The sequence below is a fragment of the Trachurus japonicus genome, chromosome 22 (genome assembly GCF_045865225.1).
Source record: "Trachurus japonicus isolate A0001 chromosome 22, Traja_1.0".
NCBI lineage: Eukaryota > Metazoa > Chordata > Actinopteri > Carangiformes > Carangidae > Trachurus > Trachurus japonicus.
Genome location: NC_140928.1, coordinates 18357339 through 18380253, shown reverse-complemented (window position 1 = coordinate 18380253; position 22915 = coordinate 18357339). Strand labels below are relative to the sequence as shown.

Genomic DNA, 22915 nt, shown 5'->3' with positions numbered 1-22915 from the left:
TGGACATTGACTAGATTTCATATCACAAATAGAAGACTGAACAGAAGAATATTTGATATCCACTCAATTTTATTTTAGAAGACAGGAATATAGCTTAGCTCTTTATATTCATTGATGTGGCCTATATACATATTTTACACACAAAGGCAAATCTAAGTCACGAATGGTCCAACACTTCAATTGAGCCTTTGATTTATTCAGTCGTGACAAATTGCAGGTGAATACTGTGAACTGTGATGTCATTGTCTTCAATGATTAATCACTGTCATTGCCACTCATTCAGTTCAAGTCATTTCATTTCACACTCAGAAAAAGTGCAAGATAATCTACCAGTTTTACTGTAACTTAGTAATTAGCAAACTAAATTAGGAATTCAAAATACATCATTTTTAGATATAATACTCTGAGTTAACAGTTTATTAGGTACACATTTACTGTTAAAGATTATCCAATATTAAACCACTGCAATAAAATCTACCTTCAGTTTTTGTTGAAACTGTATCAGAAAGTTGTTGATTCATCACTATGGTAAATAGTTGTAATATCCTAGGCTGAAATGTTTTTAATAATCTCTTGTATTTTGTACATGTGCACCTGATAAATTGGTAAATCTTGGTATTAAGTGTTATTAATGCAGGTACCAGGGAAGCAGGGTCATAGTTTGACAGAGAAGGAGCTGCCACAGGAGCAGCCATGATCAGCTTGAGGATTCTTCAGCACAAGGAAAGTGGAGCGGATCAGCTCCTTGGTGAAGTCCACTGTGGATCCTTTCACAAACTCCAGGCTGTCCTGGTCCACAATGATGCCCACCCCTCCCTGCTCAAACACTCTGAGGAACAGAGACGATAAAAGAGATTTAATAAAGATGCAATGTGGCTAAAACTTATGAGCTAAATTAGCTGCAGTTTACCTGTCATCCTCGTTCCTGTTGCTATCAACAGAAAATTTGTACTGGAACCCGGAGCAGCCTCCTCCCTCTACATGTATCCTCAGGTATTCGCCCTTCTCCATGATCTCTCCAAGTCTCTGGATTACAGGGGGGGACAAGAGCACAATGAATATTACAACACAGCGTCATACATTTGTTGAAAAATGACTGGCAAGTGAATTACACTTTGGATATCACAATCACGTTACAAGTCAATATGAAAAATATTAAACAACAAATGGTTTTCAAAATTATCATGTACTGTCCTTCAACACAGCACACACCAAATGACAACTGGAGGCTGGAGATGTCTGTCTTTGATGAGTCAAAGACAGGTTATCAATGTGGTAGCACCACAGAGGCATTATCATATGTGTCCTACATCAAACATTTTTTATCTGTGATTCAAGTGTTACTCACTGTTACTCACATGATTCGGCTTGGTTTGGGCCTTAAGCCTTTCATCACTGGTCTGTTAATGTTGATAAAGCCAGCACAGTCACTGACAGTGTGTGGGAGTCTTTGGTTTCTTTAAGGGCAGATATTTCAGATGTAGAAGACGCACGTTTCCCTGACTCCACCTAATCAAAGGCCCTAACGATGTGCCATGGTCTTACTACTACAGCTACTCCACTGTCAACATTGGCTCTAACTGTAGATCTAAACTCTATCCAATCCCTCATTCCCAAAAAGTACGAATCTCCAATCGTCATCATCTGCTCACCTTCACACATGAGTCAGTCAGAAGGACTTTATCTTCATTTGAACCCGACGCCGCTGGTTTCTCCTGAGCTGAAGCGCTATTAAAACGCTGAAACACGGCTGTAGTGTTTGGGGGCAGCCGGTGCAGCTGCTGGGTCACACCAGGGTTGTTCACAAGAGCAGACGCCCTGCAAAACATAGACACGTTTAGATTGTATCGTGTGAAAACAGGACTCATAGCGATACTGGACTTAAGGTAACGTTAACGGTTGCGTTACAGGCTAACTAAGTTAGCTAACCGTTTACCAAAAATTCAACATATATACATTATTGGCGAAAAGGGAGTACATAAAGGTTAAGATTTTGATGAGGTACTCTCCTTGTAATGTGTAAGATGGTCAGAAATTAGCGTTACCTTGCCAGTGTCAACAATTTCGACTTTGACGCAGATATCATTGCTGCTCTCACGAATGACATCTTCCATAACAATGTGGGTAAGTCCCACCCTTTTCGGATGATGAAAACATGTCGGCTCTCTCATTGGCTGAAATCGTGTCTGTCAAAATAGACACGCCCATGTTAGCGGAATACGGCCAGCTGATTGGTCAGATCACCTGTCAACCATGAAGCATTTAGAACGAAACCCGTCAGATGCATATATAGTTTAGTTCAACCTTTGCTTTGTCTGCCAGGCACAATTTTAGCAGGCTTTCTGTCTCCACTTATTAAAAACTTTCATTTTGTTAAAGATTATAGAAAATGAGCCTCGTGTAGTGCTTGAAATTACTAACTGGCCACTTACACAGTAGGAGACAGGAGTTTTAAACTGAGGCCGTCTCCTGACAGACTCTGTTTTGGGAGACAAAACAAGACTCATAGGCGTTCCTTCAATCTCGTGATACGAGGAAATAAAAACTGGTAGGTTACTAGCATTTTCACTTAGGACGCTGACACAAGCCCAACAAAGGTACAGGTTTGTTACTTCAAAAGTACTTCTACTTCTTTATCTATGTTGTTTTGGAGACTCGTGGTTTAACTATTCGTCCAGGTTGTTGAAGAGTATTTGTTCCTCGTTGTGGTGAATCACTGCGTTTCGCGAGATGTGGGGAAACAAACAACCAGTCATATGATTCAACAGTTTCTGCTGACCGCTCGAAGCTAGTCTGTCTGATAAGTTTGCCTATTGATCCCCCCCCCCCCCTCCTCATGTTTAGGGTCACGATTAAAAAAATATTTTTTTTTTAAGGGGAAAAAAAGAAGAAAGAACCATGGCTGTCCAGACTGGTCTCATCGTCGCACTCTGCCTGATTGGGTTCACCTGTGCGGTGCCAGTGAAGTACTTAGACTGTGGTAAGTTTCACTGTCACTGCAACTTTCTTCTGCTTTAAGTGAATAAAGATGTTTTGTGTTCATGTAAACGGGACTCATTTTAAACATGTAGATAATCTATGTAGACTGACCTTACTTGTTCTATGACTTTAAAATCAGTAAAAGAGGCCATAGTTCACACAACAATGTTAATTGATGAAACAGAAAATTGTAAGTTATAAGAACTGATCAATTTTCTTTCATTTCTCTTGACCCATGTTTCAGTACTAATTTGCACTTCTCACGCCATTGTCATCTGTTCAGAATACAATGTACTCGTCACACTTTTGTGGAAATAAATACTCACTGGTGCATCTTGTGACTATGTACTCATAGAGGAAATGGTACCGCTGACAAGACAAGTACTTAAAGAAAACTGCTCTCAAGTCAGTGGTGTGACCATTTGACTTTCAGGATTGGGTTGTAGTTTTAAAGTGAAGTTACTTGTGCCATCTCCTAATACATAAATTGAGTCTCTGAAGTAATCTCAAATTACTTGCATATTATTTTATACTTTTCCCACACATACAGCTATACATTTAGTTATACAACATATCAAGAGTGTATTGTATGTATCTGCTTTGGTTTATTGACCTGTTTTTGGTGTTGTGTGCAAATAAACCGAGAGAAACTGAAAACTGCAGTTGATTCTGAAATTAAAACATGACCAAAACAATGTATGAGAGCCTGAGGCATCATGAGGTTACTATTCCAATTCAATTCAAATTCGCTTTATTGGCATGACAGTTAAAAGAACTATGTTGCCAAAGCATTAGTAATCAATGACACAGTACAACTCATGAATATATACAACAATATACAAATAAATAAAAAATATACATAAAATGATTTACCCTATGCGTGTGTGAGAGCATGCATGTGTGTGCTGATCAAGTTCTCTCTCTCTCTCTTATACATATTCCTTTCACTAGGTGGGATAAGATGATGATGATTACTAACTTGGAACTTAATCATGCAGCTGTTGTATATTATATCCTTAAATGTTGTAGGTTAAAATATAACCTAGAATTATGTGGGTTTTTATTTTATCTTTTTAAAAACAGACTCTGCTCCTGTGTTTTGTTTTGCTTTTCAGGCTCCACTTCTGGCAAAGTGACCATAGTGGACATAAGCCCTTGTCCCACTCAGCCATGCCAGCTCCACAAAGGCCAGTCCTACAGCGTCAATGTGACGTTCAACAGTGGTGGGTGTACTCATTGCTCTTGATGTCTTCAAGGACTCTATTGCTCTTGATGTCTTCAAGAGTGACGGCATTAAGTGCTTTTTTTTTTATTGTGTTTTTTAATATTATTTTATTTAAAAAGCCTGTAAATGGTAAATGGTAAATGGTCTGTATTTTATATAGCGCTTTTCCATCGGAAACGATACCCAAAGCGCTTTACAGTATATCATACATCACATTCACCCATTCACACACACATTCACACACTGATGGCGGAAGCTGCCATGCAAGGTGCTAACCACGACCCATCAGGAGCAAGGTGGGTAAGGTGTCTTGCCCAAGGACACTACGGCAGCAACCGGGACAGAGCGGGATTCGAACCGCCAACCCTCTGATCATTGGACGACCCGCTCTACCACCTGAGCCACTGCCGCCCCAGTAATCTCATGATGCTTTTATCTTGTAGGTGTGGCGAGCCAGACAAGCAAAGCAGTGGTTCATGGTATCATTGCTGGAGTTCCTGTCCCTTTCCCCATCCCCATAGAAGATGGCTGCAAGTCTGGAATCCAGTGTCCCATCCAGAAGCAGCAGAGTTACCACTATGTTAACGCTCTACCTGTGAAGTCTGAGTATCCCTCAGTAAGTATATCTCTGATAATTAAGAGTCTGCAAATGGCTTTTGTCGCTCCAGTCCAATATACCAATTTCCTATTCCTATACCTCTCAAAATTAAAGCTGGCAGCATGTTATGTGTCAACTCATCTTGTGACAAATCTGTATTTACAGTCTTTTTTTTTTAGTAAAGTGGCACCATTGGATTAAAATACTCAAGTACTCAAGTATAAGTTCTGCAATATTTTGCGCAGCAGTCTATATTTAGTAGACCAATGTATCATAATCAAATCCTCAAGACCTATGAAATGGTAAAAAGTACTTTCTCGTAATTTGGCATGTCAACAAAAATACTCAGAGTAAAAGTGCAGCTAACACATTGTATGCATGTATCCAGTTGCATGTGACTGTTGGGAAACCAATAGTATTTGCTTACAGTCAGCCATTAATGATGAAAGCAATGCAAATGTATGTAATATGTGTTTGTTTTTGAATGGGGTCCATGTTTTGTCAGCTTTGATGCTTGTTCTTTGTTCTTGAACTGTGTCTTGCTCAAGTGGTAATTTTGCCCTTATACCAGGCATTATAGACATGTTGCACACCTGGTTCACTGACTGACAACTCCTTTTCTTCTTATAGATAAAGCTGGTTGTGGAGTGGGAACTGAGAGACGACGACAAAAAAGACTTGTTCTGCATCAAGTTCCCAGTTCATATTGTGAGCTAAATTGGTAACAATACCTCAGACAAACGTGTATTATAAGTCTTTTTTTTAAAAAAGGGATTAAGCTTTGAGTAGAAAAAAAGGCCAAATGTTAATGATTCTAGTTAAGATCTCATTTTATCCATTCATCAACTGATTTTAAGATGTATGTGTTTCACTAGTTTGCAAGACTATTGCCTCTCACACACAGACTTCTGAAATCTTACTGAAACAGACCGGTTGATTTTTTTTTTTTTTTTTTTTGCTGTGATCTACCTTAATGATTGGTTTGTAGAGATTAAATGATGCGGGTTAATGTTTGTGTGAATGGTCCTGGCTCACATTCCACCTCAATGCAAATGTCTTGGCTTACTGGCTGCTGTGTAGTCAGAAAAGGTACACACTGTACTTCTTTACTTCAACTTTTGTAATTTCTTACTGACCTTGTGCTGCCATATGAAAAGTAAATTCTAATAAAGAAATCTAATGTGTACCCAAGTTGCAGTATGTGACTCTGTTCAAGGCCGTAACCATGGAGTCAACATTGGGGGGGACCAAATCTCTCTCTTTATATACAGTGGTGTTTTTACATGTAAAAAAGTGGTGGGGCACCACCATTTCATAGAAAAGCGGCACACCAGAAAAAACACTGTTCTTTCTGTTGTTACTGATGTGTTCATCAGGGAATTCCATCAAAGTCGCTAAGAACATCCAGACTATGGTGTAATCTTGAAGCTTGAATTGGCGAGAACTCCAAACCAAGCCCCGACCCGTTCCATCAAACCAGATCAGCTGGCTCCACTTGACGCCAATTCAAGCCTCACCTGTAAAACATCTCTGAGACTAAGAATTGAGGAAATCCACAGCTCCCATTTTCTCTTTGATGCAATTACGACAATTGCTGTTTATCAGATTCATAGATAAGGAAACAAAAAGTTGTTCTATATCGTATAGGCTTAAGCCTCACCTGGTCCAAGCCCACATTAGTTGAGTACCGAATATATCATAAAATGGCCGAAAGCAAAGTGAACGAATGCACCGAAGCTTCTCCACAGCAGACTAAACGCTGCTTATGGAGATTTATGATGAATATAAGGACTGTAGAAGAAGAAAACACTGCTCTAGATCGTCTGTTAAAACAGTCATTAAACTATTAAAATGACTCTGTATAGTAAAAGCTGTAGCTACTGAAGCTACTGACACCCTGAGTGAGGGAGGTGGTCAGATGAATGGCCTGCTGGGTAACTTTACACAGCAGCCTGTTAACCACGCCCCCAGCATACCTACCTACTATTATACAAAAGAAAATAAGAAATAAAGGTGTAAAAGTCCAAAAAGATACTTTAATCCCTTCATCAAAGGGATGAAGTGAATAGTGACACCTATTAACAATTCATTTAGCCTAAGACCTAAATAAATTCACAAAATGTATTAATTTATTTTAACAAGTGATATTTATCACATCAACTATTTCATATGGTTCATTTATTTCAGAATTGACTGTAGAAAATCATATTTACCAAATCCATCAATTCAAGGAGATGAGGTGATAGTGAATAGCAGTTTTAAATGCCTCAGTTTCATTTTATTATTTTTTAATTAATTTTATCTTTTTAATTTTTTTGTAATGAATTTCATTATTTTATACCTTATCATTTTATCATTACCTAGCTACATGACGGTGAGTGTGTAAAAACACCTGCAGAACTGTCTTTTGGACATTTTTTGAACATAAATGGAGTTAATCTTCACCTTAATCCTGCTCCAGACCAGAATTGGCCGGCAGCATAAGTCACCATGGTTACAAGGTTGGTATTCGTGTTAACCACTTTGATGGAACGGAGTTGAGGCTCAGGTTGATGGAACGGAAAGTCGGAGCTTAGCTCGAAGTGTCAGGCTTAGCCAGAACCATGTTTCCATGGTTACCGAGGTGGAGCTAATCTTAGCTAGAGCACTGGAAAAGAGAGTAGCGACACGCATTGGTCAAGTGGAAACGCCCCCTGGTGGCGGGATATGGGTATTGCAAATGCGCCCAAGAGCTGGCATCTCTGCAGCAGGGCCGGCTCTAGGCATAGGCGATATAGGCGGTCGCCTAGAGCGCCAACTGCTGGAGTATGGAGGGGCGCCACCAGTCATTGGGAAAAGAAAAAAAAGAAAAGAAAGATAATAATAATGATTTATGTCCGCTGGCCCCTCACTTAGTGTTTTCTGTGTAGAAAAAAACCCCAAAACAAATAAATAAACAATGACAACACACACAGCAGATACCTGTCTGCAGCAGGAATGCTCTCAAGCCGTTTTCTTGTTAGAAACGCCACATTTTTAATTAGATGTGTGGCACAAATGCCGGCGCGTTTGCGCAACCGTCTCAATATGTTTTTTTTTTTTCATAGTTCGTCATTTACGCAGTAGAAATGCGGTTCAACTACTGTGATTGGGAAACTCTCCTCTTTCAAATACGCACGGCCGCACGCCCTTGACGACCTGTCAATCAAAACAACAACTGTGAAGTGCTTCGAAACAGCAGAGTCGTTCAGAGGGATAGAGAGAGAGAGAGAGAGAGAGAGCGAGAGAAGCAGTGAGGATGATGACGGTGCTTCAGAGGTTTAAAGTTCTGACTAATTTGATGAGGAAGATTATGAAAAAAGAATCGAGAGTTGAGATTTCAGCCTGCTCAGACAGCAGGGCCAGTGGGCCACAGCTCCAGATCAGCTCCAGCTCTGTAGTATTCAGACCTGCTGAGCTGTCAAACTAGTTTTTTTTTTTTTTACCTCTCAAATAGTACCACAGTGACAACACATATAGGGTACATTATATACTGTAGGCTAAATATTGTAAATTTTGTGTGTTTTTTTTGTCTATTTAGTTGATATTTGGAGACAATTTCTCATTTCGGGCTACACACATCTCATGAAGTTTGAAATGTAATGTGAAGTCAATATTTAGCTTCTGTTATCCCACATTTGAGACATTTGGTGAGAATGACAGTTAGGCCTAACATTTATGCTCAAAAAGCAATTTCACAATTTTTTTTCTACACTTATCGCCTTATATCATACAGTATACAGTATTCCACTGCTTTTGTGAAGCCCAGACTTTCGTATACCCATTTCAAGCACCACAACAGTTTGTTCTCATGATTGTGAAGAGACTAATTTTTTCATGTCTTCACCCAGGATTTACTCAATGCAATTTTACTGATTGTTGTGCAAATTGTGTATCTCAGGGTCAGAGGGGACATAGAGATACACTGTTATGTTATCGTTATGATCATTATGATCATTGTTGGGGGGGGCGCCTGAGAGTAATCTCGCCTAGGGCACCAAAATGGCTAGAGCCGGCCCTGGAGTACTCCAAACTTGCCAATGTATGTATTGATTGAAATCAGTTTAAATACTTGAGCTTTGTTGTTGTTGCTTTGTTGTTGTCAGCTATAGCCTCATATTTAGTTAACCTATGTTTAAAATGCAACTTGAGCGTTGAACAAAGGACACACCTTTGTTCACCTCCCCCACATCACATGTGGTTGGTCTTAGAGGCCATCTTGGAGGCCATTTGGTTGTAATTACCTTTGTCTCAGGACAGAGCAACCATCCTCCATCTTTCCCATTGTCTGAGATCACACTTCACACCTCACAGACACATGGTCACCGACACATAGCCATACACTCTCACCAACACACACACACACACACACACACACACACACACACACACACACACACACACACACACACGTGTACATAGGGTATGTAGCTTGTCTTAGTTTCATGTTTTGTTATTCCATTTTCTAGATGTGTCCAATAAACTTCCTTGAAACTTTACTTGTCTGTTAATGTTGTACAATAGTGAGTATGCCAACCTCTACGCAGTAGAACTTCTAAATCCTTCAACTTTGCAGCTATTGATAAGGTTAATTTGTTTATAATTATTAATTTAATCATCAAACAAAGTTCTATATTAATAGTTAGCACACCCTTATGAGACTGACTTTGGTACATTGGCTGTCTGGTGCCCCGAGGTGGATTTAATAAAATTAAATCCCATTAATAATTTTTATAGTAATTATTAATATTTTGGTATTGATATTTTACTAATTTGATAGCCAATAACCCTCTTAATAATAACTTTACTTATAGTTGGTATAACCCCAACCAGTGGCGGCTGGTCAATAGAGGGCGCTCGGGCGCCGCCCCCCCTGATGAAAAGCGATTTTTAATTATTATAATTTTTTCCAAAATAATAATTTAAAATTAATATTTTTTTCTTATTACACACCGGGCTGAAGGCCGGACCGGCGGTCCGTTGAGTTAAATGTAGGAGCCCAGTCAGATCCTATGGCCATGCTCAGAGGAACAGACAAGCAGCCCACTGCTTCAGAGCAGTTACAGTAAAGAGGCAAGAGAGAGAGAACCTACAGTAACCCCCCCCCCCCCCTCCTCCTCCTCCTCCTCCTCCTTGAGAGCAGACAGGAAAGACAGTAAAAAAACAGGTGTGTGTGAGTGAAAGAGGGAGAGAGAGATTTTTCTTTTCTTTTTTTATCCGTATTGAAAATGGTATTGAGTATCGAATATTTTCCTTAATATCGATATTGAGTTGAAAATGTTAGTATCATGATCATGATCGTGACAACCTTAGGCCAGTAACTGCAACTGTCCATCTGATTGGCTCTGGACAACTGCAGCGTCAGAAGGTCAGAATCAAGTTGGTGCCACAGGAGCTAAAAGATGATGGAGACAGTGTATCGATGGAGAAGGGACAAATTTGAAACACAGAGACATGCACGGAGAATGTTAGGCCAATCTCTGGCCATTATAGCCACCCCCCCCCCCCCCAAAAAAAAAAAAAAAGTAACTAAGTAACTTTTACTCTGAGTAAATTTTAAATGAACTACTTTTTACTTTTACTTGAGTAGATTTTTACACCAGTACTTTTACTTTTACTTGAGTAAAATTTCATCAAGGTAACTGTACTTTTACTTGAGTAGATTTTTTTGGTACTCTTTCCACCCCTGGTGACCAGTACGTTCACAGTTAGACTCGTCATCAAACCTGATAATGCAGCAGTTAGTTAAAATCAGCTAGGTCAGACCAAACTTAATCACGTTATGCTCCTCATATAGTGTTCCTGTCACACTTTGTCTATAGTTAACATTAATCACTGTTGTAGGTTACATCATACACATTCCTTTTAATAACAATATTTTTGTATTAAGAGTATTTGCTAATATATTTCACGTCCACTGTGTGCCACCAGTGAAAGACTACTGTTTGTTCATTGTCATTATCTGTCAAACTGCAGATTTATGAAGGCAAATAAATTAATGTTTATCCCTAAAAATGGGTTTGGGGTTCTTTTATCAAGATGGTCACCAAAAACTTCAGGGACAAACAGCCCCACCTAGAATATTTTTCACCAGCCGCCACTGACCCCAACATAAATGGTGCTTCCGTTGTGAGGCATCTAAATAATCTTAATAAATTACCTATAAGTTGTGTTAGAGCACAACATTTAATGGTTTCCCCGTGCGAGGCATAATTACACTTTCTCTTTAGTTGTGCTAGAGCACAACATTAAATGGAGCAGCCCGTGTGAGGCTGTGTACTGTTGGCATTTATTCGCATTTGTACAATATTAATTTTGAGCAAAAGTTTGGACATTACTGAAAGTGAAATCCAAAACTGAACTAACCAAAAGTTCACATTCAACAGACCGAGTCTGCTACACGAGTAGACATGCGACTTTACATGCAGAAAGTGAATTGTGCTGAATTTTGATTTATTCCTGAGTTTTGCTAAAACTCCATGAGAATTAAGCCCATTGTGCTGCATCAAGAATTTGCGACTGTTGCTAGTCTTTCCAGTTGAGTCTTCTCTGTAGGAACTTTAAGAATTCCTGTCCCGCATTTGAATACCACGTATTCAATGCTACTTTGTTCTGTCAAAATTGGTTGTTTAGCTAAGTGCTCCCCTTACCCTTGACTTAAAGACGCAGCGTGCCGCCGGCCCTGTGTAACCTAGAGAGCTTGTACCGGTTGTTACTGCCATGCATTTCAACCTGATTAAGAATAGAGCTTGAAGATAGAGCCACAGTGTGCTGCCAGCCCTGTGAAGTTTTGTACCTCGCTGTCACTCCCAGCTTGAGTTACTGTAAGAAACCACTAGAGTAGTGCATAGCCAAAGCTACACTACAAGGTGTCTGCCACGCAACACCACTGCAAACCAAATTGCTTCTTTTTAAAGGTTTCTTAGATTTTACTTAATCTCACCTCCCAGAGTAACAATGGAGAACCCCTGTGTAGAGCAGTTCATGTCTTCCCTGGCTCAGAGCCTAAACCCCGGCTACTCTGAACTCATCAACAAGTTGAATCTCAGTGAGTGTAGGAAAGAATTGGACTTGCTACTTAATGACAGGTGTGATGCTCAGACAGCATCCAAGGGCCCATTGTTAAGATGCATGCTTCTGATCCTCCACAGACAGACCAGTCTTTCAGCTCAGACCCAAGCAGCTCTGGAACAAGAGGTAAGGTGCGTTCGAGATGAGCCAGGCGTGCGCAGAATCGATCGCCGGTGACCAGCGCACAATGCATGCCGGTTAGATTTGTGTCCGACTTGATCCCGACTTGCTCTGACGTCATGCACGCGCCTGCAACGATAACCTCACGAGATCAAGGCGGCCGCAGTTTTTAGAGCCAGGCGCCGCAGTTGCTCTCCACCGACTGCAACCGCCTGCAGCCTCAGGGCATGATGGGAAACGCACCGGATCATGAGCTGATTGGCTCTTAGTTAGGACTGCAAACACTACGTGTTGTTGTATAATGCTAGATTATATGAATTTCATGTTGTAGGCCTATACTGCTTAAAAAAATATTCACACTGAATCAAACTTATATCCTGAGAAATATATTGGTTATTTATTGGACAATTGCAGTACAGCATAAGAAATATATACTTTGGTGACTTCCTGTTTGTATTGACGGCGGCTGGAAACTGTCCGACTTGACTGCAGCTTTCTGTCACCGCCCCCTGCTGCTGCCGCCTGCTCTCGCCGACCGTCCAGGCGAGGCGCAGTTCATCTCGAACGAGCCTGTAGAGTCCCTAAGAGTGCAAAATGCTAGTCTTCTTCAAGAAGTGAAGACAGCAAACCAGAAAGCTTTACGTTACCTAGAAAATTTGCACTCAGCAGAGTTAGACCTCTGTTCACAGAAGGAGGAGTTGTTTAAACTTAGGTCAGAACGCTCTGACTCTCCACAGTCTTGCAACCAAAGTGATTCAGGTTACTCTGACTCACACTCCTCCCTTGGAGAAAGGTTAACTCCTTCTCCATGCAGATGGGAACATTCCCCACCTGACCTTAAGTCCTTGGGAAATAAGTCAGCTCCCCAACCTCCACTAAGGTGTCGAGGTAACAGCCACTTGACTTCCCATCTTCCTGATGTAGATAGTGAGGAGACATGTAGTGTAGTATCTAGCGTGTATAGTGCATCTTGTTCTCCTCAGCCACTTAATCAGGCTTTCACCTGTGCTCGTCCCTCCAGAGGGGGGACTAGAACATCTCCGAACTGTCCATCCTCTTCCCTGCAGCACCAGGAGAGTGATGACAGGTGTTCAGTCCTTGCCTTCCCACCTGTAAGACCCAGAGCACAGGCGGTAGATGTCCAGGATAGCTTAGTCTCGCCTTCATCCGACAGGACCACCCAGTGCCCCCGCCTTGAAGTGCTTGAGTTCATAGCTAAAGACATTGAGCCGTTTGATCCCGACAATGGTGATCAGAACATCAATGATTACTTCAGTGAACTAGACAACAGCCTAGTTGACTTACCAAGCGCGACCCACAGGGAGAAAGTCAAACTTGTGTGGAAAACCAGCTCAAAAGCTGTTCACAAGTTTATACTGTCACTTCCTCCCAGAGTCAAAGACAACTACCATGATCTTTGTCAGGCACTATTAGAGGAATTCTCTTCTCCTGCTGATGAGATCTCAGGAATAGTTGCAGCTTCTCAAATTAAACACTCCCGTCTTGAGCATCCCAGAAACTTTTTCAGACGTTTCAGATATGCGTATTTTCAAGGAAAGAGCGCCCCAGGCTTGGAGGAAAGCTCCACTTTCAGGTCCCTGTTTGTGAAAAACCTTCACCCTTCTATACGCACTCACGTCACACTCATGACACATAATGGTAAGCCCACCACGCAGGATGTAAGGAAGATGACACAGGTTGCCTGGGAAACTCTCGTCTCTTCCAAAACACAGGGGCAAACAACTGAGCCCAGCAGCTCAAACACCCATGTGTCACACAGACCTGCAAACTCAAGACGTCTCCCTCGCAACACGCCAAAGGGGGGTGACAGCCGGCCACATCCAGACACTGAGCGCAACCGCCGTGTCCACCAGCTGCATAGAGATAGGCATTCACACAGTAGAAGCTGTAGGAAGCCTTATGATGAAATTGTGGCCCAAAACTATGACCAATCAGATGACAGCATCTCTGACCACAGTGAAGAACATGGTCAGCACCTTTCAGATAGTGACACTGCTTCTGAATGCCTCTCTGTCTCCAGCTACCAGGAGCATTACAGCCCTGAGCCAGGTGTGAGGAAACACCAAAGACACAAAAGCTCCAGAGCTTCCTCCTCACACCACAGACAGTCAAACAAGTACTAGTGCAGGATTCCTTGATTTCCTTACAGTTAGAGCTCAGCATGGTTTTGTTAGCAACAGCAGCAAATTCTGATTTGATTCAGCCATCACTGTGATTTCTGCAAGTAATCTTGGATCGACTCCTCTGCAGTATCTTAGTAATGGCATTGTATTCACTGTTAGACACCTATAATCAGGGGTGCAAACTTGTCACCTTTCGGCGAAATTCGCCGTTTTGGATCCCAAATTGGTCATTTGTGTGATTCGTGTAAATCCGCAATAAAAACAATTTTGAGGGGGGGGGGTCCGGCGAGGCGAGCCGAGCCGAGCCGAGCCAATGCACCTGTCTCTTTAAGGCGCATGCACCTTATCTGGATGACAGCGAGTGGTGGCAGCGCTGCTTCTGTCCAGCAATACACACCTGAAGCTTCACTTTTAATACAGACTAACTAACACGACTTTTTGAGCATGGCGAGTGAAAGAGTCGGAGCAAGAAGACGCGCCAGCAGCGTTGTATAGGTGCTGTATGGGACCGCGTGTGTGTGATGATCGGGATCGCGGCCGATTAGCGATTAGCGCGTTTAGAATTTATTAGCTCCAGTGTCTCCTTCTCTGGAGGAGGGTCTGGCGAGCGAGACTAGCTCCAGTGTGACCTGTGCAGCAGCAGTAGGAGGAGGAGGAGGAGGAGGAGGAGGTTGACTGACTGTGGCAGGACACCCCTGCCTCTGTTTCACTTTATGTTGCTGGTAAATAATGTGGTTGTAAAAGTAAAGTAGTAGGCTAACGTTAAATTATTTTGTATGCACTAATTAAAGGGGCAGAGCTTTAAGAGACATTTTAGCTTTTATATTTTATAAGATACATTTTTTGTAAGAACCACAATTAATAAATATAGGTTATATTTCAGTGAATATCTAATTGTTCTTAGCATTTGTTAGATAACTTTCTTTGCCCAATAAATTAAAACATGTTGGAACTATCGATGTCTCCTCCCTTGAGGCCAGAATCTCACTACTTTTAACCTCAGACTGTCACAATGATGTAGCCTATCAGATGTCAGACTACCTCATTCTTTCAGTTTTAACCTGAATATACTAAGACATGATTGATTTTCCCAACGATCAAAGTATTTCAAACCGAACCGAAAACCATGTCCACAAAACCGTGAACTGAACCGTTTGCTTGAACATCTTTTAAATACATATTGCCGCTTAATATGTTTTATGTAGCCTATGGCATTTTTAAGCTTCATGTGTGTTATTGGACAGAAAGAGCAGCGCTGCCTTGGAGCATAGCCTACGTACAGAAAACACATTTACATCAATAAATAAATGTTTTACAATGAACCAATCAGTCTGTATTAAATTTTATTTAGTTTGAAGGCAAGGTTTGCAAGGTTCATCTGATGGACATCTAGGGACAGATTCTCCAAGTTTTGCACAGCTTTTGCTCATGCTAAACTTGCATAGGCTGAAGACCCCCTTCACATGTTTCAAAACCAAACAGAGACAGATTGTGCAGGTTTAACAGGAGCAAAAGCTGTGCTAACCTGAGTAAATCTGGACCCTAGTCTCATGCTAAAATTGACTGTAAATTCACCTTTAAAGTTGGTTTTTTTTTAAATTTCCCCGGGGGAGCATGCCCCCGGACCCCCCTAGGGGGGCGGTATCTTGTCACCTTTTTTACCCCTGATGAGTTTGCACCCCTGTATAATGACATGTCATTCCAGGTGCCACACCCCTTCTCACCATAGCATCACTTACACTTATGAATAACTAGAAGATGTTATTTGTTGTGTGTTATGTTTCATTCTGTATGTAAGTGGATTTTGTTCTGTAGTCTGTCTATGCTTAGTCAAGATAGATAGAAACCAAATGCCCAGTTTGTTTGTGAACTGCCCAGACATTTTGAATGGACTATGGACTATGGTGCTCACAGGATCACACATCACGTGGGATCCTGAGACCAAAGGGGGGATGTTGGGACTCAGCCCAGTCAAAATGGAGTACAAGATTGCATGGCTTCTTTGTCTCCCAGACAAAGGAAAACCATTGAACTCAACCTCCCAGCGTCCTTCACCCTTTCACACCTAGGTGTGGAACCTCCACTACTGACCCCCCATTGGTCAGGTATGGCCCCAGGACCTGTGAGGTCACAGGCCATATAAAAAGGAGAAGTTCGCTTCTTCTCTCTCTCTCTTCGCCCTCTTCTCTTCTTCACCTCAGCAGGAGCTGCCGCTCCTCTCAGCTCCTCACCTGGAGCTACTGCTACCGCTCTCAAACCTCTGTGAGGCCTGCACAAGGCAGACGCCTACACTGGAGCAACCCGTGGCAGCGACGCGAGTGCCTACCAACGGATTAAAGAACAAGAAACAGCTAGCACGACACAAGGTCTGCTAGTTGAGTCAACAAAGAACGGAGCCACAACGCCAAGCAGAGCAACCAACCAACTCTGCAAGGAGAAGGACTCTCCTCAACGGAACTCAAACTACACAGCCAGGACGGCTGTAGTTCACGGGACAAAGACACAATCACTGGACTTGACAAACCGCAACAGGACCGGCAAAACCCTGCAACCGCAGGAATCCCCACCAGCACCGGATCTTCTCACCTTCATGTGACTTGGTAACGTAACTGGGCCTAGTTAGGATTACCTTGCACCTTGACTAAGCATAGAGTACTCCAACCATGCCAATGTATGTATTGATTGAAATCAGTTTAAATACTTGAGCTTTGTTGTTGTTGCTTTGTTGTTGTCAGCTATAGCCTCATATTTAGTTAACCTATGTTTAAAATGCAACTTGAGCGTTGAACAAAGGACACACCTTTGTTCACCTCCCCCACATCACATGTGGTTGGTCTTAGAGGCCATCTTGGAGGCCATTTGGTTGTAATTACCTTTGGCTGTGTTCGAAACCACATACTCCATACTACATACTTCCATACTGCATACTTCCATACTCCATACTACATACTAATCGATCATACAGTATGCAGAGCGTTCACACTGCTGCGTACTATGATAACCCACAATGCATTTCGCTCCTGCCCGAGCCGAAATCAGCCGCCCTGAAGCTGATTTCACTTAAGCTCTAAACTCTGTAAATATATAACTTCAGCAACATTTGAAACATTTTCACGCGAGAAAGTACTACTTCGTATCCCCATGGTGTTGAAAAAATGACAAAATAACACCTATTTACAATTTTAGTCGGACGAAGTCGGACTTCTCTGGCGTTAGTAAAACCAGCCGTAGTGAGCACTGTACTTCCGGTTTCTGTGTCAAAATAAAGCACCCGTTGCAATTGACCATAAAGAAAGCCGTTACAATGACGTCAGTGCTCTTACTTTATAAACAGGAAGTGAACCTGTCCCCACTGTGGCTAGCTTGGAAACGCCGTTTGGACCGACCTCGTGCCGTTAACGGAATTTGCCCGTTCAAAATGCCTTACCGGAGAGTTTTGCCTGCTCTGAGACGAAGATCCGCCCGCCGTCTTCGCTACATCATACTTGCTCTGGACTGGGGATTATTTCAAAATTTATAGATTTGGACAGCTCCTGTGTTTTCTGTGGCCATACTGAAGAAACTTTAAATCATCTGTTTTTTGAATGTAATGTAACAATGAAATTTTGGTCAGACTTGTGTTCTTATATTTTCTCCCATGTAAACATGTCATACTGCTTCTCCCTTAAAGATGTTATATGTTATTATGAAAATAAGAAGAACAGGAGTCTTCAGTATTTAGTTATTTTTTTCATTTTATTTGGTAAATACTTTATTCATAAGCAAAAGTTTGCAACCTCCAAACCAACCTTTTCTCATTTTTTAATTGAATTCAATTCTCTCTATAAATCCCTAGCCTTAGTTAAAAATAAGAAGAACACAACTTTTTTAGAAAACTATGAAAAGGTATTTATTGTACTTCCTGACATTTAATGGAATTTGTTAACAGTGATTATTACACACCTATGTATTGACATGACAATATTTATTTATTTTTGTTTTGTTTCTGTTTGTCTAATTTTCTTCATTTTCTACTTATTTGAATGAGATCCTTGCTGTATTTATTTATTTTATCCATTGTCTTTCTGAATATGAAACAGCTCTTGTGTTGTGTTATGTGTCAGTGTTTGACACTTTTTGTACACTTTGAACACTTAAATAAAGAAAAGAAAAAAAAAGCAAGGAAGAGGCGGTCCTTGACGTCACGTTGCGTTGCATCTTGGGTAGTTTGAGTATGAGTAGTGACCTCATGATGTATACTCAACATTTCGGCCGAATCTAGTATGCATCCGGGAACTTCTCGCCTACTGCAAATCGCATACTGCGCAGTGTGAACATACTGCATACTCAAATCGTTAGTAGCCTATGAGTAGTACGAGTAGTAGGAGAAGTATGCGGTTTCGAACACAGCCATAGACTCTGACTGGGATAGGCATTTGGTTTGTAGCTGCGCAGCGGGAGTCCTGCAGACCTAGAAGCGTGATCCATCTGCCCTATTTGGACCACGCTGAACACGCTGATGTGTGTCTCATCTCTCTACGACCTTGCCTTCCCGAGATACTCCTCAAAGGGCCAGCTCAGCATGTTGCTGAAAATGTCAAAGTGCCAACTCCACTTGTACATATGGGACAAAAAATAAGGTGCTTCAATATGGGTACCAATCGACTCCAAATGGCCTGAAATGTGCTCCTAAACATGTTCTGGGGGACGCTTTTGCCAAAAGCACTTAGTCAAATTTTCACTTTTCACCGATCACATAGACTCTGACTGGGATAGGCATTTGGTTTGTAGCTGCGCAGCGGGAGTCCTGCAGACCTAGAGTCCTGCAGACCTAGACGTGTGGCCCTATTTGGACCACACTGAACACGCTGATGTGTGTCTCATCTCTCTACGACCTTGCCTTCCCGAGATACTCCTCAAAGGGCCAGCTCAGCATGTTGCTGAAAATGTCAAAGTGCCAACTCCACTTGTACATATGGGACAAAAAATAAGGTGCTTCAATATGGGTACCAATCGACTCCAAATGGCCTGAAATGTGCTCCTAAACATGTTCTGGGGGACGCTTTTGCCAAAAGCACTTAGTCAAATTTTCACTTTTCACCGATCGCATAGACTCTGACTGGGATAGGCATTTGGTTTGTAGCTGCGCAGCGGGAGTCCTGCAGACCTAGACGTGTGGCCCTATTTGGACCACGCTGAACACGCTGATGTGTGTCTCATCTCTCTACGACCTTGCCTTCCCGAGATACTCCTCAAAGGGCCAGCTCAGCATGTTGCTGAAAATGTCAAAGTGCCAACTCCACTTGTACATATGGGACAAAAAATAAGGTGCTTCAATATGGGTACCAATCGACTCCAAATGGCCTGAAATGTGCTCCTAAACATGTTCTGGGGGACGCTTTTGCCAAAAGCACTTAGTCAAATTTTCACTTTTCACCGATCGCATAGACTCTGACTGGGATAGGCATTTGGTTTGTAGCTGCGCAGCGGGAGTCCTGCAGACATAGAAGCGTGATCCATCTGCCCTATTTGGACCACGCTGAACACGCTGATGTGTGTCTCATCTCTCTACGACCTTGCCTTCCCGAGATACTCCTCAAAGGGCCAGCTCAGCATGTTGCTGAAAATGTCAAAGTGCCAACTCCACTTGTACATATGGGACAAAAAATAAGGTGCTTCAATATGGGTACCAATCGACTCCAAATGGCCTGAAATGTGCTCCTAAACATGTTCTGGGGGACGCTTTTGCCAAAAGCACTTAGTCAAATTTTCACTTTTCACCGATCGCATAGACTCTGACTGGGATAGGCATTTGGTTTGTAGCTGCGCAGCGGGAGTCCTGCAGACATAGAAGCGTGATCCATCTGCCCTATTTGGACCACGCTGAACACGCTGATGTGTGTCTCATCTCTCTACGACCTTGCCTTCCCGAGATACTCCTCAAAGGGCCAGCTCAGCATGTTGCTGAAAATGTCAAAGTGCCAACTCCACTTGTACATATGGGACAAAAAATAAGGTGCTTCAATATGGGTACCAATCGACTCCAAATGGCCTGAAATGTGCTCCTAAACATGTTCTGGGGGACGCTTTTGCCAAAAGCACTTAGTCAAATTTTCACTTTTCACCGATCGCATAGACTCTGACTGGGATAGGCATTTGTGTAGCTGCGCAGCGGGAGTCCTGCAGACATAGAAGCGTGATCCATCTGCCCTATTTGGACCACGCTGAACACGCTGATGTGTGTCTCATCTCTCTACGACCTTGCCTTCCCGAGATACTCCTCAAAGGGCCAGCTCAGCATGTTGCTGAAAATGTCAAAGTGCCAACTCCACTTGTACATATGGGACAAAAAATAAGGTGCTTCAATATGGGTACCAATCGACTCCAAATGGCCTGAAATGTGCTCCTAAACATGTTCTGGGGGACGCTTTTGCCAAAAGCACTTAGTCAAATTTTCACTTTTCACCGATCGCATAGACTCTGACTGGGATAGGCATTTGGTTTGTAGCTGCGCAGCGGGAGTCCTGCAGACCTAGAAGCGTGATCCATCTGCCCTATTTGGACCACGCTGAACACGCTGATGTGTGTCTCATCTCTCTACGACCTTGCCTTCCCGAGATACTCCTCAAAGGGCCAGCTCAGCATGTTGCTGAAAATGTCAAAGTGCCAACTCCACTTGTACATATGGGACAAAAAATAAGGTGCTTCAATATGGGTACCAATCGACTCCAAATGGCCTGAAATGTGCTCCTAAACATGTTCTGGGGGACGCTTTTGCCAAAAGCACTTAGTCAAATTTTCACTTTTCACCGATCGCATAGACTCTGACTGGGATAGGCATTTGGTTTGTAGCTGCGCAGCGGGAGTCCTGCAGACCTAGAAGCGTGATCCATCTGCCCTATTTGGACCACGCTGAACACGCTGATGTGTGTCTCATCTCTCTACGACCTTGCCTTCCCGAGATACTCCTCAAAGGGCCAGCTCAGCATGTTGCTGAAAATGTCAAAGTGCCAACTCCACTTGTACATATGGGACAAAAAATAAGGTGCTTCAATATGGGTACCAATCGACTCCAAATGGCCTGAAATGTGCTCCTAAACATGTTCTGGGGGACGCTTTTGCCAAAAGCACTTAGTCAAATTTTCACTTTTCACCGATCGCATAGACTCTGACTGGGATAGGCATTTGGTTTGTAGCTGCGCAGCGGGAGTCCTGCAGACCTAGAAGCGTGATCCATCTGCCCTATTTGGACCACGCTGAACACGCTGATGTGTGTCTCATCTCTCTACGACCTTGCCTTCCCGAGATACTCCTCAAAGGGCCAGCTCAGCATGTTGCTGAAAATGTCAAAGTGCCAACTCCACTTGTACATATGGGACAAAAAATAAGGTGCTTCAATATGGGTACCAATCGACTCCAAATGGCCTGAAATGTGCTCCTAAACATGTTCTGGGGGACGCTTTTGCCAAAAGCACTTAGTCAAATTTTCACTTTTCACCGATCGCATAGACTCTGACTGGGATAGGCATTTGGTTTGTAGCTGCGCAGCGGGAGTCCTGCAGACCTAGAAGCGTGATCCATCTGCCCTATTTGGACCACGCTGAACACGCTGATGTGTGTCTCATCTCTCTACGACCTTGCCTCCCGAGATACTCCTCAAAGGGCCAGCTCAGCATGTTGCTGAAAATGTCAAAGTGCCAACTCCACTTGTACATATGGGACAAAAAATAAGGTGCTTCAATATGGGTACCAATCGACTCCAAATGGCCTGAAATGTGCTCCTAAACATGTTCTGGGGGACGCTTTTGCCAAAAGCACTTAGTCAAATTTTCACTTTTCACCGATCGCATAGACTCTGACTGGGATAGGCATTTGGTTTGTAGCTGCGCAGCGGGAGTCCTGCAGACCTAGAAGCGTGATCCATCTGCCCTATTTGGACCACGCTGAACACGCTGATGTGTGTCTCATCTCTCTACGACCTTGCCTTCCCGAGATACTCCTCAAAGGGCCAGCTCAGCATGTTGCTGAAAATGTCAAAGTGCCAACTCCACTTGTACATATGGGACAAAAAATAAGGTGCTTCAATATGGGTACCAATCGACTCCAAATGGCCTGAAATGTGCTCCTAAACATGTTCTGGGGGACGCTTTTGCCAAAAGCACTTAGTCAAATTTTCACTTTTCACCGATCGCATAGACTCTGACTGGGATAGGCATTTGGTTTGTAGCTGCGCAGCGGGAGTCCTGCAGACATAGAAGCGTGATCCATCTGCCCTATTTGGACCACGCTGAACACGCTGATGTGTGTCTCATCTCTCTACGACCTTGCCTTCCCGAGATACTCCTCAAAGGGCCAGCTCAGCATGTTGCTGAAAATGTCAAAGTGCCAACTCCACTTGTACATATGGGACAAAAAATAAGGTGCTTCAATATGGGTACCAATCGACTCCAAATGGCCTGAAATGTGCTCCTAAACATGTTCTGGGGGACGCTTTTGCCAAAAGCACTTAGTCAAATTTTCACTTTTCACCGATCGCATAGACTCTGACTGGGATAGGCATTTGGTTTGTAGCTGCGCAGCGGGAGTCCTGCAGACATAGAAGCGTGATCCATCTGCCCTATTTGGACCACGCTGAACACGCTGATGTGTGTCTCATCTCTCTACGACCTTGCCTTCCCGAGATACTCCTCAAAGGGCCAGCTCAGCATGTTGCTGAAAATGTCAAAGTGCCAACTCCACTTGTACATATGGGACAAAAAATAAGGTGCTTCAATATGGGTA

General features: G+C 42.6%; 2 protein-coding genes across 2 annotated transcripts; one reads left to right on the top strand and one right to left on the bottom strand.

Annotated features, from left to right (window-relative positions):
• Positions 1-53: 53 nt before the first annotated feature.
• On the bottom strand, positions 54-2119 carry isca2 (iron-sulfur cluster assembly 2). The gene is made up of 4 exons (XM_085768544.1): positions 2046-2119; positions 1653-1818; positions 911-1026; positions 54-829 (listed from the first exon to the last, which is right to left on the bottom strand). Exons 1-4 carry the CDS (start codon positions 2105-2107, stop codon positions 655-657), a joined length of 519 nt encoding a protein of 172 aa, XP_085624670.1. The 5' UTR covers positions 2108-2119; the 3' UTR covers positions 54-654.
• Positions 2120-2838: 719 nt separating this feature from the next.
• Positions 2839-5988, top strand: LOC146963893 (NPC intracellular cholesterol transporter 2-like). Its single transcript, XM_085767371.1, has 4 exons — positions 2839-2980; positions 4095-4202; positions 4648-4820; positions 5433-5988. The coding sequence occupies exons 1-4, from the start codon at positions 2899-2901 to the stop codon at positions 5517-5519; spliced, it is 450 nt and encodes a 149-aa protein (XP_085623497.1). The 5' UTR covers positions 2839-2898; the 3' UTR covers positions 5520-5988.
• The last annotated feature ends 16927 nt before the right edge of the window (positions 5989-22915 follow it).